At 44.6% G+C, this 17,228-nt stretch overlaps 1 protein-coding gene across 1 annotated transcript; it reads left to right on the top strand.

Moving 5' to 3' along the window:
* Positions 1-10,296: 10,296 nt before the first annotated feature.
* Positions 10,297-11,610, top strand: LOC147626028 (uncharacterized). The gene has a single exon (XM_086817778.1). The coding sequence runs from the start codon at positions 10,297-10,299 to the stop codon at positions 11,608-11,610; it is 1,314 nt and encodes a 437-aa protein (XP_086673904.1).
* The last annotated feature ends 5,618 nt before the right edge of the window (positions 11,611-17,228 follow it).

Raw genomic sequence — 17,228 nt, forward strand, 5'->3', positions numbered from 1 at the left:
AGAGTGCCACACTTCCACACACACACATGCAAACACACCAGAACATCAGACCAAAGAGCATGAACAAGACTTATATTTCATAACACACCTTCATCTTTACAGAGTTAAATATCCCAGACACTAGCTTAATCTAGCAATCAACCCACTCCAGCTCCTGGTCGCTCCCAATCCGTTCACACTTGCTTCTCTGCAGCCGACCTCTTCGTTCTCTGCTCTGCTCCTCAGCTGAAGACCACTCTCTCCTACGCCACCAGCTCACTGCCAGTTCTCAAAGCAAAAAACTAGTCACCCTTCTGACTTTGTCACAAACCCAACAACCAGCCCAAGGCAAACAAAACCCAGCCATACCTCTGAACTTCCCTGCCTCTCAGAGACGGCATCCGCAATACCAGAACCCAAACACTTTGACGTCGACCAGCTTGTCTGCTGCAGCACTCCAGCGCTAAGTTCTCCACGATCACCTAGAGGCCTGCAGCCAGCCTTCTTTGCTTGCAATCATGTGGCTGCGCTTCATCCCTTCACACCAAACTGTTCTACGCTGGTTGCACCAGCCCAAAGCCAACAGCAAGGCGGCCTTCTTCTTTACACCCCTTCGCTCCAGGCTTCCGAAACGGCCACTTCTTCCAGCGCTGCTCTCGACAGTTCCCTTTGTCTCTTTTCTGCAGCGCCTCACACACCAGGCAGCTACCAGGCTCGATGACCCAGGCGCCTCCAACTAGCGCCTACACCTGTGGTCTCTGCAGCGCCAGCAAGGCGTCGTTCCACGTTTCGCAATCACCAGCCCGTCTCTTCAACACTAACCAAACACCACTTTGCTCTCCCCGCAGCGCCACAGCAAGGCCACCTTCTCACGACCCCCTTCACTGCCAACTCCTCTGCAGTGGTCAGCGTGCTCTCTCTCTCCCACCATGACCCGCCGCCTCCACCAAAACCAACGCTACCCTTCTTTTGCAGCTGCAGCGGCAGTCTCCTCACGGTCGCCAGCAACTCCACGCTTCTTGCCCTTCTGCGCCTATGGCTGCACACGCCCCAACGCCTGCAGCTCCTTCGCTTCCCTTGGCTCTGTCCTGTGGCTACGCCAGAGAGCCCCCCCACTGCAACAACACGGCGGCCTTCACTTCTTTTCTTCTGCAGGCTGCGCCGATTCTCCACACATGCTTCTGGATGGCTTCCTTCAGGTGCATCGCCAATGCTGGCAGCAACTCTAGCCTCCACGTCAACCTTTTTCAGCTGGCCACGTTGATCCCTTTTTTATTTTTCTTAAAGCCACCAATTATTCCTTTTCACACCAAATGCCCAAGGCAACTTTGGCCCACAATCTTTTATTGCTCCCATGCTCCACACACTTCAAACACAACCCACGATGCCCGCTCATTTTCTTTGACGCGCACACACCGAGAGCTGCCAAACAGCTGATACTACCTCCAGTGAACCTCGTTCCGGACAGGCTGTGCTTCCAGAATTTCATCATTTTTTCTTGCACATACACCTCCATCAAAACCAAAAGCCTGATTGCCGCATCCACGACGCCCACACCGAGTCAATGGGTGCGCCCATGACTTTACCACAACATGAACATCACTCATGTACACATGTACAAGTTGAGTTTGAGGTTCTCCAAAAACTTCACACAACGTCCTAGTTTTTATAATCCAACTAGTCTCTAGAGCGACGTTTAAAAGTATGGTTGTAGTTGTAAGTTCCGACCCAAACACAATCCAATGCAACCAAACATTTCAAGAGTGTGGGGGGACCCACATGGACACCCTCGCAAAGTAAAGTCACCATCCAACCACGTTTAGTGTGAAAGTTACGACTACATCCTAGTTTTCAAAATTCAACTAGTCCTTAGTGTGACATTTAAAAGTATGGTTGTAGTTGTAATTTTCGAACCAAACACGATCCGATGGTGACCAAAATTTGCGAGAGTGTGGGGGGGACCACATGGAAACCCTCGCAAATTCTGGTTGCCATCCGACCACGTTAAGTGCGAAAGTTACGACTACATCCCAATTTTTATAATCCAACTAGTCCCTAGAGCGACATTTAAAAGTATGGTTGTAGTTGCCAACATCCAAACCAAATGCGATCTGATGGCAACCAAAATTTGCAAGAGTGCGGAGGGGATCCACATGGACACCCTCACAAAGTTGGGTCGCCATCCGACCACGTTTAGTGCAAAAGTTATGACTACATCCCATTTTTTATAATCCAACTAGTCCCTAGAACGATGTTTAAGAGTATGGTTATAGTCATAATTTCCAAACCAAATGCGATTCGATGGCAACCAAACTTTGCGAGTGTGTGGGGGAGGCCCACATGGATACCCTCACAAAGTTTGGTTGCCATCCGAACACGTTTAGTGCGAAAGTTACCACTACATCCTAGTCTTTCTAGTCCAACTAGTCCCTAGAGCGACATTTAGAAGTCTAGTTGTAGTTGTAAGTTCCAAACCAAATGTGATCCAATGGTTATGAAAGTTACGACTAGTTTTTATAATCCAACTAGTCCCTAGAGAAACATTTAAAAGTATGGTTGTAGTCTAAATTTAAAAACTAAATGCGATTCGATGGAGACCAAACTTTGCAAGAGTGCCAGGGGACCCACATGGACATCCTCGCAAAGTTGGGTCACCATCGAACCACGTTTAGTGCAAAAGTTATGACTACATCCCAGTTTTTATAATCCAACTAGTCCCTAGAGCAATGTTTAAGAGTATGGTTGTAGTCATAATTTCCAAACCAAACGCAATCCGATGGCAACCAAACTTTGTGAGGGTGTGCAGGGATGGACACCCTCACAAATTTTGGTTGCCATCCAACCACATTTAGTGCGAAAGTTACGACTACATTCTAATTTTTATAATCCAACTAGTCCCTAGAGCGACGTTTAAAAGTATGGTTATAGTCGTAAGTTCCAAACCAAACGCAATTCGATGGTGACCAAACTTTGTGAGGGTGTGGGGGAGACCCACATGGACACCCTCGCAAAGTTTGGTCACCATCCAACTACTTTTAGTACAAAAATTATGACTACATCCTAGGTTTATAATCTAACTGGTCCCTACAAATGACGTTTAAAAGTATGGTTGTAGTCGCATTTTTCAAAACAAACGAGATCCGATGGCGACCAAACTTTGCGAGAGTGTGGGGGGGACCCACATGGACACCCTTGCAAAGTTGGGTCACCATACAACCACATTTAGTGTAAAAGTTATGACTATATCCTAGTTTTCATAATCCAACTAGTCCCTAGTGCGACGTTTAAAAGTATGGTTGTAGTTGTAATTTCCGAACCAAACACAGTCCGATGGTGACCAAAATTTACGAGGGTGTGGGGGGGACCACATGGACACCCTCGCAAAGTCTGGTCGCCATCCGACCACGTTAAGTGTAAAAGTTACGACTACATCCCAATTTTTATAATCCAACTAGTCCCTAGAGCGACGTTTAAAAGCATGGTTGTAGTCGCCAACATCCACCTTTGTGTGACAGAGTTGTATAAGCCGCCCATAATTTTTCACAAGATCTGGTTGAGGTACCTATTGGTCCACCTTGGATGGCAGTACTTCACTAATCATTTGGAAGGTTTGCAGCCCTTTGTGAACCTAGCCTAATGTGTGGTTTATGCATTTCCCACTTGGGAATTTAGAATTCCCACAAATGGAATGTTTTCCACATGGGAATTTAGAATTCCCATAAATGGAACAATTCCCACTTGGGGATTTGAAATTCCCATAAGTAACCATATGGGGTTAATTTTTCCCACATGGGATTATGAAGAGTCCCATCTAAGGTCCAATTTCCCATATTGATCGTCCCTTTCCTACTTGGGAAACTATAATCCCAACAAGGGAATATACATCTTCAAGAACATTCCCATAAGGGAATTTTACTCCCATGTTGTAAAATTATGCATTTTATTATTTCCATATGTGAAAATTATAAGGAAAAATGCTAAAAACTTCTTGTGGGTGTTCATCGTTTATTACATCAAAAATGAATCAATTTATACAATGGTGGGTGATCACTCGAATGCCAAAAGATGCTCTCAAAGGAGCAGTTACATCGATTGAGTTTCTAAATTCTACTTCAGACAAAAGCGAAGCGGAGCAGAAGAGACATCGCATCCAACTTCGAAGATGAAAAGACAGTAGGAGTTCCCCCCACGGTGGTTATGACATTTTTGAACCCCCCCTTCTACTTCAGTTCCAACTATGCACGGGTTGACAAGGTTTGATCTCACTGCTTTGGCAGTTCCTGGAGGTGTGAGTGCCTTAAAAAATGTCCGAGTCGACTTCCCAAAGTTTGCCGGTGCACGAGGAGAGGTCCCGAAATAGCATATTCAGAAGTTTGTGTATGTTTGTTTGATTATGGGCGTCGTCGATCCATCCCATAAATTCATTTCTTTTCCATCTACATTGGTGGGGTTGGCCGAGTCCTAGTTCTATAGAATGGATAAAAGATCAGTGGTGGTCGATTGGCCCTCTCTTGTGACTAAGTTTCTTGGTGTATTTCAGCCTCCGGCCCGGCCTCATATGTATCATAGCTGACCACGATTTGATAGCAGGCAACCGAAGGCATTGATGATTATGTGCAGAGGTTCAGAGGTCTGGTTTATAGGGTACATGCTTCGATGGCAATGGATCACACTTTCCTATGTGAACTTTCCATCAATGGCCTATCATGGGGTCTTCAGTTGCAAGTTTGACCACTCGAGCCGAAGTCTTTGGATGAAGCTGTCTCATAGGCACAAAGGTTTGATCATTTTAATTGATCGACATACGAAGCGATTGTTCCAGCCGAATTTATGCCATCGGGAGTACCGATCAGAGAGGTACTCCATCTAGGTTTTACATGGCTAGTGGGTGCAATAGTTCCTGCCTAGTCAGTGGTAGCGCCATCTTGTAAAACCATCAATATTCCTCCCCCTTCAAGATTGATGTAGCAACAAGTGGCCTCGGCTGCCTCGACAGTTAGGCAGGCAACATCGGCTACAATAGATTTGACTCCAGAACAATTGCAAATTCCAAAATATGATTCCGAGTCTGAAGTTGCGTCGGACAAAGGGATGTTATCAAATTATAGGAATCATCTCAACGAGTCTATGAAGGCGCTCATCAATTTCCTCAAGAGACAATAGAACCTCATCGGTCAAAGAGCCCTTGAAGAAGGCGTGTCCGATTTGTGCAAGTGACCAATTAGTGAGGAAGTGCACGATTTCTTGTCCCTGCTAATGTGGCAAGACGGGCCACTCAAAGGATATTTTTATCGAAAGAAAGATGAGCCTCCTAATCATCCCGGTCTGGTTAATCATTGCGACAAAGGTAAGGCTTCGTAAATTCAGATACTCACAATAGGTGAAGCTAGTACATCGGCGTCACCCACGGTCAATTTGGTGATAGAGGCCGACCCTAAACCCAAAGAAGAGGCATTGGTCAGGTATAGCAAAAGGGTGTAGTTCAAAGAATCAGAAGAGACGAGCAGTAGGGGATCAACCTCCGCCCAATCGAAGTTGAAGCCCAATGTAGCCACTTTTGCTCAGAAGGTTTCTCAGCCAACCCAAAGTACGATAGTGACTCCTGCATAGCCGATCTCCCATGTCCGACTAAGACAAGGAGCAAGCTGATGCCGCTATTTCCGCACGTAAAAAGGTATGACCTCTTGGCAGATCTCTCTTCTTTAAAAGTAAACATGTTGGTCCTACAATTTCTCGTAAGGAATAAAGAGGCAGTCCATACTTTGAAAAGGAGTTTGAAAAGAAAGGCTCTACCAATGGTACTTAGTCAGATCGGAGCACCTTAGTTTGATACTTCTTGTCCATTAATCACCCGCCGAGTGTTCAACTGCCCTGTTGAGGATGCGGTGGTCGATGGCGGACCAGTAGTTAATGTCCTTAACTATGAATTGTTTGAAAGTCTCTATTTGAACTATACATCACCAGCACAAAGAGTCCTCAAGCTCATAGAAGGCAAGGCCATTTATCCGGAGGGCATGCTTATGGAAGTTCTAGTATCAGTTGTTGCTGGTTTCAAAGTACCGGTCGACTTTTTTGTGGTTAGGGTTTCAGGGATTCATGTTTATCCCTTGATCTTAGGAAGGCACTGGATCGTGAAGACCAGGTGTGTTATTAATATTCCTCGCAGGGTTTTGATCCTCGAAGATGATAGTGGAAAGAAGATTCGAGAACCTTTCTTAGAGCCACCCCGGTGAGTCACCACCCCTACTGACGGATGAACAAGAGATAACTAAAGAATATGATTCCAGTTCTGAAGCTAACCTAGCCTTTCTAGTTCGATCGGAGGAGGTCATGCTCAACCAAGGGAACCGCCACTTCAGGTAAGAGAAGCAGATATTTGTTATATCCAAGTTGGAAACCCCGTATCCGCACTGTAGATTCGGTTGGGTTCACAGGTTGATGAGGAATGCCGACGGTAGTTCAAGCAAGTATGTGAGGATCATCAAGATCTCTTTGCAGAAAATTATACCAATCTGAAAGGAGTCCCCAAAGGATTTGGTTCAACATCCGATTCCTTTGCGTCCTAGAGCTAGACCTTATTGGCAAAGAGAATGACGGCTAGCTCCACATTATCGGGAGCCAATTTATAGAGAAATTCAAAAGTTGCTGGCAAATGGCATGATCTTTGAAGTCGACCACACTGAGTGGTGTTCTCAAATTGTGGTAACCCTAAAGAAGGACAATCAGGGGAGACAATCAAAGACTATTATCCGATGCCGTCCATTGACTAGATACTCGATGTATATCTTCATGGACTATTTCTCACGTTACAATTAGATTGCCATTGCTGATGAAGATATATTAAAGATGACTTTTACCATAATGTTCAAAACCTATGCATACCATGTGATGCCATTTGGATTATGCAATGCACGCATAACTTACCAGAAGTTCCTTTTGGCCACTTTCTAGTAGACTTTGTCAAAATATTCATTGATGACTTGTGTGTCACTTTGGACGCTAAGTCACACCCTTCCAAGGTGTTGGATTGCCTACAAAAACGTTCTTTAGATTTGCTTGGATTGAAGGTTTCAAAGTGTTTGTTCGGCATTCCGTACGGGATTCTTCTTGGTCAAGTTGTCTCTACCACATTTATTTAGCTCGATCCCGATAAGGTTGATAAGTTTCTCACACTTCCTCCACCGACCTCGATCAAGACACTTCAAAGATTCCTCGATGCGGTGGGGTATTATCGACGGTTTTTGAAAGATTATGCACATTTTGTTGCCCTATTGACTCGATTGTTGCAACGGACATTGCCATGGCAGTGGGGACCCAAGCATCAGGAGTCTTTTGAACTCCTTAGAGGACTATTCCTAACAACCCCAGTCTTGAAACCACCAGTATGGGACAAGCCATTTTTTGTTTACTCTGCGATCGAGGTTGCCCTTTCCACATCCTTGGCCCAAGAGCATGATGGCATCCACCATCCAATTGTGCATACCAGCTGACGTCTCTCAGATGTGGAGAGAAGATATTTAGTGATCGAAAAGCATGGTTTGGCCCTTGGGTTATGTTCCAAAATATTTAGACACTACTTGCTCGGATGGAAAGTAGTGCTCTTCACGGAATCCGCCATCGTGAAATTGTTGATGAATAAGTTGCAATCGTCAGACCGAATTCTTAAATGGGTGGTGTAGCTCCAAGAATTTGACTCTACTCTTAAGACCAAACCAAAAACTCTTCAAAGGGCCCTGGCCTATCTGGCCAAAGCCAAAGTGCCCATTCAAATTCCTGATGATATGCAAGTTTCCTTTTTTTGTCGAAGCTTCGACTACCTGGTACGGAGCACTGCCCCAATACTTGACTACCCAGCAATTGCTTGATGGTCTATTACCTACAAAGAAAAGAAGAATCATATGGCTCGGCATTGGTGATCAATTGTACCAAAAGTGTCTCAAAGACCTGTATCGAAGGTGAGGCAGTGTTCGGGAAAAAATAGGTTCGACTTAGCCTAAAGCCGGCTCAAATTGAATACGAGTCGGCTCAAAAAAATTTGAGAAGGAAAAGCTTCCTTCTCATTTTTTTTTGAGAAGGAATATGACCGATTCATTTTAAAAGGAGAAGGATTTTAATTTTTACTATATATAAATAATATAAATATATTGGGCGCCCGGCTGATTATTACGAGCATGGTGCATGTGTGCCAGGTGTCTCAGTGCTTGTGGGCGGGTGGCCGGCGACCGTTGGAGTCTGGGCGGGTGGCCGCTGGAGTCTGGACTCTGGACAGTGGACACAAATTACAATGCACGTCAAAAATTAAAATTTTAAAAATCGATATTCAAAAATCGATATTATGCTGCATGTGCCATGCAAGGATTTTACAGTTTACTATTTTAGCTCAAGCCTTGGCGAGTCGGCCCTCAAGGCTCAACTGCCATTGGCCAAGGTATGATCATCATACCTTGCCATTGGCCTGCTGCATGCATCCTTATCTGCACTGTGCAGACTGCGCAGGCGGCACTGGGCGGCCCTTGAGGCCCGTTACTATATTCTGGTAGCTACAAGCCTGCATGGCACATGCACTCTCACGGTTCACCGTTCACCTGTGCAGTTCCTCCGACCGTCACCGTTCACCTGTGCAGTTCCTCCGACGGTCGACCTCGGACCTCCCACTCCCAGGCTCCCTGACTCTTGAGTCCTGAGGCTTGCCGGCGTGCCGCTTGAGCCTTGAGGCTTGAAGTTGAGCCCTCAACTTTTGTTTCACCGACGTCGGAGTCTCGGACCTCCCTGTCACCTGAGCCTTGAGGCTTGCAAGTTGCCGCTTGAGCCTTGAGCCCTCAACTTTCAGGTTACTATTTCAACTTTCAAGGCGAACGTCGAATTTCGAAAACCAGCGGCGGCGGTCAACCTCCAGGCCGAACTGCGAACGGCGAACTGTAGTTTGTAAGTGTAGTCTGTGAACGGCGAAAACCAGTTTGTAACTTTGTTATATGTTTTCTGCGGCCTGCCTTGCACGCAGCCACCGGCCATCGTAGCTCCAGCGGCGTCCAGCCTCCAGCCCGCCTATGCTTGCTTAACTCTGCTGTTGCCTCGGCCATCATAGCTCCAGCCCGCCTCTCGAGTCTGCTGTTGCGCCTGTTGTCGAAAACGGCCTGCAGGCTGCACCACGATCTCCTTCTAAGTTCTTGGTGAGGAGTTCATTAAGGTAATAAGCCTATATAGTATAAGGTCTCTCTGTGGATATGTTCCAACTTCCGATGCATGCTTGTAAGTTGTAAGAGAGAGAGAGAGAGAGGTACTGTGATGTTCTTTGTGAAATTGTGTGTCTGAGCAGTGAACTGTGAAAGTTGAAACTCTCTCAGAAAATTAAGGCAGACGTACTGGGTGCTGGCAACTGAAGATTTTGAGTTTTTCGCCATACCAACTCGAACCAGAGAGCATGCAGAAGAAAGTAAAGACTAGTAAGAGGCAAGGAAGCCTTCTTAAATGGGTTCAAGGTAATCCTAAAGCTCCACGTAATTAAAAAAAAATTACTTTCGCAAGTATGTCATATCATATTGCAGAAAAAGTAGACCTCTCTACTCTATCTCCTGAGGAAAGGGTAGAGGAGGCAAGAAGACAAGGTCGACGAGATCTTTTGCATGCAGAGTGGTTGGAAGACTTCAAGTGGCTTGAGTACAATAAGGAGGAGGCAAGGTTGTATTGTAAGTTTTGTAAAAAGTATCCACATCACCATAGTGCATATTCATTGAGTGGATCAATCAACTTCAAGGTAAGTAATCTCAAAGCTCATTGCAGTACTGATTGCCATAGGCTTGCTATGCAAGCATGTTTTATGGAGGGAAAGGAAAGCATACAAAGTAGCATTAAAAAAGTGAAAGAGTTGAAAGATGAAGCTTTGTTGACATTATTTAAATCTGCATATTTCATAGCTAAGAGAAATGAATCCTTTGCACTTTTCCCACACTTGATATCTCACATGCAAGATTGTGGTGTCCCATACACTACAAGCTTGTATAATGATGATAAAGCTTGTGCGAAAATGGTCTATTGTATTGCTAATTATTTGATGCATGATACATTAAAGAAAGTTGCTAAGAGTCCATGGTTTGGGGTGCTTGTTGATGAATCCACCGATATTGCCACTCATGGTCATATGGTTATCTACTTTTCTTACGTAGAATCTGAGTGCATACCAAAAGTCTCTTTCTATGGGATTATGCGGTGAGTGATGGAACTTCAAAAAGTTTGTTTGACACTTTGATTGCTGAACTCAAGAAGTGCAAGTTGGACCTATCCAAACTAATTGCGTTTGGATCTGATGGATGCTCCACCATGACAGGTAAGGAAAATGGACTTTCAACTCTTCTAAAGAAAAATGTCAATCCTTTTCTTACATCAATACATTGTGTAGCACATAGAACTGCACTTGCCGTCTCTAATGTAGCTAAGAGTAATGACACTTGTAAAAGGATAGATAAACTTGTCAATAGTTTAGCTACTTTTTACAATGCGAGCTCTAAGCGCAAAGAAGCACTACGTGATTTGCAAGAGGATTTGGCTTGTCCCATTTTGAAGTTACAACATACTTATGATATTCGATGGTTAAGTCGATATAATGCTTTGAAATCTATTTGTAGATCATTTGATGCTATCTTGGCTGAGGTAAGAGAGAAAAACTCTCATCTCCACAATGACATTGCGGAGTTTGAGTTTATTTATTGCTTATTTTTCTTGGCGGATATACTCAAAGGTTTGGCTTCCTTAAGTAAAATGTTTCAAAAAGATCATGTTGATGTAACCACAATCAATGGTCTAGTTGACAACGAGATTGATCGTATCAAACAATACTACATGGAAGAACCACAACCCGACTGCAATGCTTTTACACATGGAGTAGGAGGCTTTGAAATTTTGCCAAAATATGGATCCGAAAAAGGTAACCTCTTTTCTCTTCGTGAATCACTTCATGGTAATGTTTTCTTTGATGAGTCAATAAAACGCGATATTTATGGTGAAGATTTAAAGAGAGCTTTAGAATTTCAAACCTCTTTTTCTTCTTCTATCATTGCCAACTTGCAAACAAGGTTTGAAGATAATTCCATACTTAGCAACATGAAGATCCTTGTTCCTGCACAACATCCACTCTTGGAGCGACCGTTGAAAGCATATGGCATCGAAGAAGTTACGAAGTTAGTGTCATTTTATGGTAAGGATCATGTACTAGGTATGTTTGAATTTAAAGCATTGGTTGATGGTGATGAGTTAAAAAAAGAGTTTAGAACTTTCAAAAATCAAGCTCCAAAAGGCTTTGTCCGATATAGCCTAGTAGAAGTCGCTTCTTCAATAGCCAGCAATGCTTCATGGAGAGCGATATATCCCAATTTACTAACGCTTTGTCAAGTTGCATTAGTTCAATGTTGTAGCATTGCAATGTGCGAAAGAGGCTTTAGTGCGAGAACCATGATCAAGTCTCGCCTTCGAAATAGGCTTGAGACTAAAAGTCTTGATGCTCTTATGAAGATTGCTATTGAAGGGCCAGAAAAATTGTGTGAGGAAGAGCTTCTAGAATGCATTGAGATTTGGAGTGCAAAGGCTCATCGACATCTTTTTAGTTCAGAAGGTATTTCTTCACTTATTGTTCAATAGTGATTTCTTTTATTGTTTTTTGAAACAATTATTATCCATGACTAACACTTTTATGAAGAGGGAAAAAGAGGAGTAGATAGACTACTCCTCTTTTTCCCAAGGGAGCTTGGTGTAGCCATGTAAAATGGCGAAGGGGTTCAAATCCCCTACTCTCTCTTAGGTTGGAGATGACAAAATTTCTTTGTTTGCGAGACATGCTTTTGGAGGTGATTACCTTGCATGCTACTTTTTAACTTTACTCATTTGATATGAAATTATCATGAATAGAATATCTATTTGCTTGTTTATTATTTACAGATATTTCATGCAATTATAGAAGCATTCGATGTTCAAGATTTTAGAGGATTGGAATTTGGGTGGATGCTTTAAACTTATGTTGATTCCAGAATCCAAATGTGACTCAAGTTAAAAGGTATGATTCTTGAAACATTTACACCACTTAAATTATTTTTTTAAAGGTTCATGTTTTGGGTTTGTTATTGCTTTCAAGAGAAGCATTTTCCATCTACTAGTCTCCAATTAGTTTGGTTAGCAAATCTTGCTACTTGTTTTCTAGCAAAGTATAAATTTGTAGTATGTAAAACTTGTTCAAATTTACCCAAGAAGGTCTTTGGCAGGCTCGTGTAGATATGAAGAGGATATGAATTGCTCATTTTTTTCGAAACCGGTTCACTCATTAGAGAGGAGGATTTCAACATAGCTCAATTTTTTAAATTTCCCGAACACTGCTGGGAGGACGAGGCTCAGGAAGTTCTTCTTGAATGTCATGATTCTGCTTGTGGGGAACATTTTGCAGGTCTACTCATGGCATAGAAAATTCTCAAAGTAGGTTATTGGTGGCCCACTCTGTTTAAATATTCCCATGGTCATGCCAAGAGGTGTGACATTTATTAGTGTGTCCGAAATCCCTGAGATACCATGAGGGGACCACTAGTGCCGGTTCAAGCTGTGATTCCCTTCAAAAGATGAGGTATCGATTATGTTGGCCCTTTTTCACCAACCTCCTCTCCAGCAAGAAATATATTGTGATAGCCACCGACTACTTCACTAAGTGGTCTAAGGCTCAAGTAGTGAAGAAAGATGATGCGAATTCAACCGCAACCTTCTTGATGGAACAGATTGTCTGCAGGTTCGGGGCCCCAGAGATATTGGTGTCTGACCAAGGTACACATTTTCTCAACAATGTCATTGTAGAGCTCACCTCACCATTAACTGTGAAACATTACAAATCGACTCCATACAAACCTTTAGTAAATGGCCAAGTCCAGTCGACTAACAAGCACCTGGTGACCATGCTTAGCGAAACCGTATAGGAGAATCGGGTGACCATTCTTAGCACTTGGTGACCATGCTTAGGGAAACTGTATAGGAGAATCAGAGGGATTGGGACCAAAAACTTTCAACCATGGTTTGGGATTACAATGTGATGTTCAAAAAAGCTACAGGATTCTCTCTTCTTTCCCTCACCTATGGGTTTGAATGCATGCTTCCAACCGAAATCGAAGTCTTGATTCTTTGCACAGCACTGCAACATGAGTTGGGTGATAAGGAATCTCTCAAGAAAGGATTGCTCATGATCAAACAGACGGATGAATGACGCCAGTAGTCATTTCTGACGAATGAGGTCCTCCAATGGAGGAAGAAGTCCAAACATGATAGAAATCTCAAGACATCGGAATATCGAGCAGGGAAGTTGGTGCTTGTTTAGTGCTTGTTTATAACAATTGAGCGGCCCGGTTTAAAGGCAAATTGATGCTACCTTGGATAGGTCCTTGTGAAATTGTGGATATTAGCGTCAATAATATTGTTCAACTGAAGGAGCTTGGTGGTTCGGTCTTGCCAACATGGACGAACGTCGATAAGATTAAGCCTTATTACATTTGAATTTTGGGGTCAAGAAGGGGGCTCAAACTTTCAAGGGAATGGCCTTTGAATCCCCTCTTCATCAGGTGATTGACTTGAATTCCCTCTCAGCTAATTTTTAGCCCATTCCCTATGCTTGCAGGTGCACCCTTTTGATCGATTTTGATGGGACCGTGCAGAAGAGAGAACGGGAAGCAGCCATCGGTATGGGTTTTTGCGCATTGATCGACAATGTTGTGGGATAGCTAGGAGCTAGTTTTTCAGCAGGTGGCTGGTGATTGGCAAGTTCTAAATCCGTTACTTGATGCTTACAGATGGGAGGCCCTTGACTTCCTATAGACATTTTGGATATGGTATCTTCAGCATGTACCACAACTTTGGAACTCAGGCGGTGATCGCCTGGCTTCAGGGGCTTTCAGCGAGGCGGTGTACACCGGCTGCGTTATCCCGACTAGTAGAATTCTTTGTTGGGAAAAGTTGGTATCAGAATGCGCCTTTGGAATTGGCCATGTAAAAGGGTTGATCAGACAATTGAAGATGGAGCCACCTGACTAGTATGCAAGATGGCTATTTTCAGTTCATAATTTTGGGATGCATTAGTGTCATGGATCGATGCTGAATAGATTTATGCAGATGTCATGAACCAGATATTCTAGTTTCGACTGGCCGGGATGGCTTCTTCCCATTGGTCACCATATGTAGGAGTCTTTTTTGGTCCGAAAAATGGCACGAATCGGGATCTGTTCGACTTCAATTTGGCGCATGGACAGTTCAGATAGATGAGTTTTGAGGACTTTGGAAGCGGTTTCTTTTTGTAACTCTTCAAATGGATGAGTTGTTCGGATTTCTTTTACTTTAGATCGGATCGGAGGGGAGACAGTTTTACTTTGTCTCAAAGAGCGTTTGGCGGTTCTCAGGACGACATAGAAGGAAAAGATTATCTCACATCTCAAGATTGCCAGGTGTGAATAGCTAATGGCCAGATGGTGCGTTAAGGAGCATAACCAAGTTTCATCAACAGCACAATGACCCTTAATGCACATGCATCAGCTACCTTTGATAATCATGGATGGATCAAGGGCAGGCATCCGTGAATTAATTTGAGTAAAAAGGGAGGCTGATGGGAGAGTTGTAGCCTACCCGAAACAGTGTGAGTTTGGACACAGCCTAGCATTTGTATTCAAGAGAAGTGTAACATGTGACCATCCAATCTTTCGCCGCCTTTTTTGCTCCCTCTCCTTTTCAAAATCTCACTTTACTCTGGGCGAATTTCCTTCAAGCTCTCTCACTCTCCTTGCTCCCTTTCATGGTAGTTTGCCTCCTTACCATCACTACTTCTTCCTTACCATCTCCAACTCTCCCAATTTCCTATCCTCCTAGATTTTCTAAGGAGTTTCTATTTTCGTGATGGCTTTTGTCAATCCTTTGGCACCTCGATGTGGTGGATTTTCTCAGGAGTTTCTGTTTTCGTGATGGCTTTTGTCAATCCTTTGGCACCTCGATGTGGTGGATTTTCTAAAGAGTATCTATTTTCGTGATGGCTTTTGTCAATCCTTTGGCCGTCTCCACACTAGACTTAAAAAGCAATTAACAGGGAAGAGATAGGGAGACTTCCTCTGCACCTCCCTGGTCCAATTATTAGTGTCATACATGTTCGGGAGAAGCCCCAACTGGTAGTGGTTTCCAATCCTTCGGGCGAAGTAGCTAGCTCTTTCAAGCCCGTTCCAGCACAAACCTCGGCCCCACCCCAGAGATTCAGTAGGGTGGTCGACCTAATAGCCCCCAAAGCCATCGGAGAAGCCTTCAAAGAAGAAGGCCGAACAGAAAAAGAAGGATGGAGTTTTGAAGGAGGAGGAGAGGGGGCACATCAAGTTGCCCTCGGATGTTTATCTTGATTTATGCCTTGGTGACACTTACCTTCGGGCCGTCTGGTTTTATCACTGGAGGTGCCCTTCTTGTTGACTCGGCATGTGGAGATCTGCTCATATCTCAAGGCCGCCAGTTGGCCAGATCCAATGGTTGGATGGAGAGAAAAGGCCCAAGATCGCATCCCTTCAATGGGGTAGCAACCTTTCAGGCACGTGCATCGGCTACCTTGGCCAGATCAGAGGCCTGATCGGGGCCGGAATCTTGCGATTTGATGGGGCAACAGCTTAACTTTTCATCCAAACCAATGTAAAATCGGAGGCGCGTTGGCATCCACCGCCAAAAGCCTGGTCCATGTGATCACTTGCCGAGGCGGGTTTCACCAGCCCTTTTTGGTCTCTTCCTTTGCCCATAAACAGGGATTCCTTTTTGGGGCTGCTCTTTTCTTATCACTTTCATATACTTTGTTGCTGTGTTCTCGCTTTCATCCGCTTCCAAGACTCAAGGTTTTTCGCTCTCTTGCAAGCTTTTCTTCCACCATCCAAGCTCTGCCTTCACAAGCTCTATCGATTCATTTTGTCCTTGTGCCGAGCTTCGCTCTCCTTTTTTCCTTGTTAATGACCATGGCTTCGTCGAGTTCTCCTTCAGGACGGCGGGGGGGTCACCTTCCTCTGGCTCCTCCGGCTGTGCCAAAACTCAGTAAGCCTACGTTCGACTACATGCCGCAGTTGAAGACCTGGTTTGCAACTCAGCCTTCGAAGATCGCATAAGGGCTAGCCAGCATCGTGCCTCCTGCTCTGTCTGGTTTGGACATTGCAAAATTCAGCCTCCACCATGACCACATCGACAAAGGTGCGCGGAACAGTGGTGGGTTTTTTGCCACTCATGATCGTGAGAGTGCTTTGGGTCCCTGGTGTGGGGGTGTACGTCCAAGATTTGGACACTCTCAATTAGGTTAAGGTTCGAAAGCTCTGGCGGCAAGAATGAATCACATTGGGAGTCGACTCAGGCCTTCGTCAGACCAATTTGCTCAGCCCAACACTCCGGAATATCTGTGCTTTCGTGGCAGATATCCTGCTCCCCAAGAGTGCACGGAACTACTTGGGGAAAGATGCACTTCGTCTTGCAATTTACGAATAGGAGGATATTGATCTCCCAATGGCAGTGTTCTCGAGGCTCAAGAAAGACATCAAAGCAAAGAAGATGGGGGAATTCCTCTTCGCCCTCCTTGTTCAGTTATTGATTTGTGAGGCGAAGGGGAAGAAACCTCAGCCGGTGTCAGTGGGTTTTGCACTGGCCCAATCAACAGTTCCTCCAGCTCCAGCGGTTCAATCAACAGTTGTGCCTCTTGGCACAGCGGGGCAGGGGTCTTCAGAGCCTCCACTGAAGCCAGTTGATAAGAAGAAAATCGACCCGAAGAAGAAAGATGGGGTCCCGAAGAAAATAGGGAAATTTCCCGACCTCTCCTTAGACAACGTAGCGGTGCATGGGGCGAGGCGATGATCATATCGGATCTCAACAAAGATATGGGGAGGCTCAAAGATTTTGTTAAGCAGGCGGTCGAGCTCCTTAAGAAATGCAAGAGCTCGAGGAGCAATAGAAGGGTTGGGCAAAGGAGAAATCGGCCCTCGAGGCCAAAATTGAAGAAGTGCAACAGCAGTCAGGGGAGGCCATGGCACTCAACCAGGCCCTCAGCACAAAGAATGACCAGCTGGTCCGCGAAAAATAACAGCTTCTCGGGGCAGTTTCGACGGCAAAGAAGGAGTCATCCAATCTCTCGGTGGAGGTGGCTTGGCTTGGACGGGAGCTGAGTCAGGAGAATACGCGGCAAGGCAACACGAAGGCCAAGCTCGCCGCAGTGGCTATTAACCATATTTGGGACCACTTAA

The sequence above is a fragment of the Cibotium barometz genome, chromosome 23, assembly GCF_041138505.1.
Source record: "Cibotium barometz isolate CiBa-2024 chromosome 23, ASM4113850v1, whole genome shotgun sequence".
NCBI classification, from domain to species: domain Eukaryota; kingdom Viridiplantae; phylum Streptophyta; class Polypodiopsida; order Cyatheales; family Cibotiaceae; genus Cibotium; species Cibotium barometz.